Source organism: Myotis davidii, unplaced genomic scaffold (genome assembly GCF_000327345.1).
Source record: "Myotis davidii unplaced genomic scaffold, ASM32734v1 scaffold641, whole genome shotgun sequence".
NCBI lineage: Eukaryota > Metazoa > Chordata > Mammalia > Chiroptera > Vespertilionidae > Myotis > Myotis davidii.
This window is the reverse complement of record NW_006293232.1, coordinates 686,817-687,979: the sequence shown is the minus strand read 5'-3', so window position 1 is coordinate 687,979 and position 1,163 is coordinate 686,817. Positions and strand designations below refer to the sequence as shown.

Below are 1,163 nucleotides of genomic sequence, written 5' to 3'. Positions count from 1 at the left end.
CAGTGGAGAAGGGGTGGGGGAGGGGCGTTGGTAAAAAGAGGACGAGGAGCAGGAATAGAAGCCGGTGGTGGAGGAGGATGAGTGGGAGAGGAACCCCGATCGACTTACTCTGATGGCATTGGACAGCTCTGCACAAGTTGGACGGCGTCGGTGGGGTCCCCCCGCACCAAGCGGACAAGAGCCCCTAAGTACTTGGTCACCGCACCACCAGGGGCTATAGAACAAGAACTCAGGGATTGCCCCGGGCGGAGGCAGGAAGAGGCAGCGGAGGGGACCCAGAGGGGTATGAATCGAGAGCCGGGCTGCCCCTCACCTAGTTGTTTCCGCAAATTCGTTAAGGGGATGTTTCTGCAGAGAAACGCATTTCGACCACCATCTGGGCAACGCGCAGCCTTCACTTTTCCTCCGGTTAAAAAAAAAAGGGAAAAAAAAGTGCTGTTTCAGGAGGTTTCTGAAGTCAATGTTCAAACCGCACCAACATCGAGAGAGACTTCTGTCTTTTCATTCCTCCTCCCTTCCCCTTGCCCCGGTGTGTTCTCCTCTTTGGGGGACAGTGCGGTGTCTTCTCCCAAAGGAGGGAGCCGGCTTCTCAGCGGTTCGCAGTGTCAGTCCCTGGACTTTCAGACCATGCTGCTCTGTCCGGCGGGTCCGGTCCCCGGCGCAGCCCGCATGCCTCTAGGTTTCCTAGCCTCACCGGAGCGGAGAGCGAGCGGGCTGAGGTCCCGGCCACTGAGATCCTTCAGCACATTCTCCCCCCCTCGCCCCGCGGACGCTGCTGTTCCTCGCCCCCGGCTCTATCCTAACACAGGATCCCGACAGACAAACTCTTGCGAGAGTAATTCACAAACGAGGGTCCAACTTACAAACTTCCAGCAAATTGCACCGAGTCGGGTCCGGCCACTTGGCTGCCCACTTTTGTACATTCCATCCCGGCTGGCGGATCTGAGGGTCTGGACTCGCAGGAAGCAATGTGCTTCTCTCTCTCGGGTATTGCTCCGCTTTATCGGTGGAAGAAGGAAGAAAAAAAAAAGTAGCTTGTATTTTCCTTTCTCTTTCCCGTCTGTTGTTGGCCGCTGGGCTGACACTGGCTCCGCTGCCCGGAGTCACGGCGATACACAGGCTTTCATTGTGCTCCGATAGCAGAGGCAGAGAAAGAGAGTGAG

At 57.0% G+C, this 1,163-nt stretch overlaps 1 protein-coding gene across 1 annotated transcript in view; it reads right to left on the bottom strand.

The window, feature by feature from the left end:
- MAML2 (mastermind like transcriptional coactivator 2) overlaps nucleotides 1-928 on the bottom strand; it is a 369,850-nt gene extending 368,922 nt beyond the window's left edge. The window contains exons 1-2 of the mRNA XM_006766878.2: nucleotides 868-928; nucleotides 13-103 (exon numbers count right to left, since the gene is read on the bottom strand). Coding sequence (XP_006766941.1) covers nucleotides 13-103; nucleotides 868-928 — 152 coding nt within the window. The remainder of the gene's footprint in view (nucleotides 1-12; nucleotides 104-867) is intronic.
- Nucleotides 929-1,163: the final 235 nt, after the last annotated feature.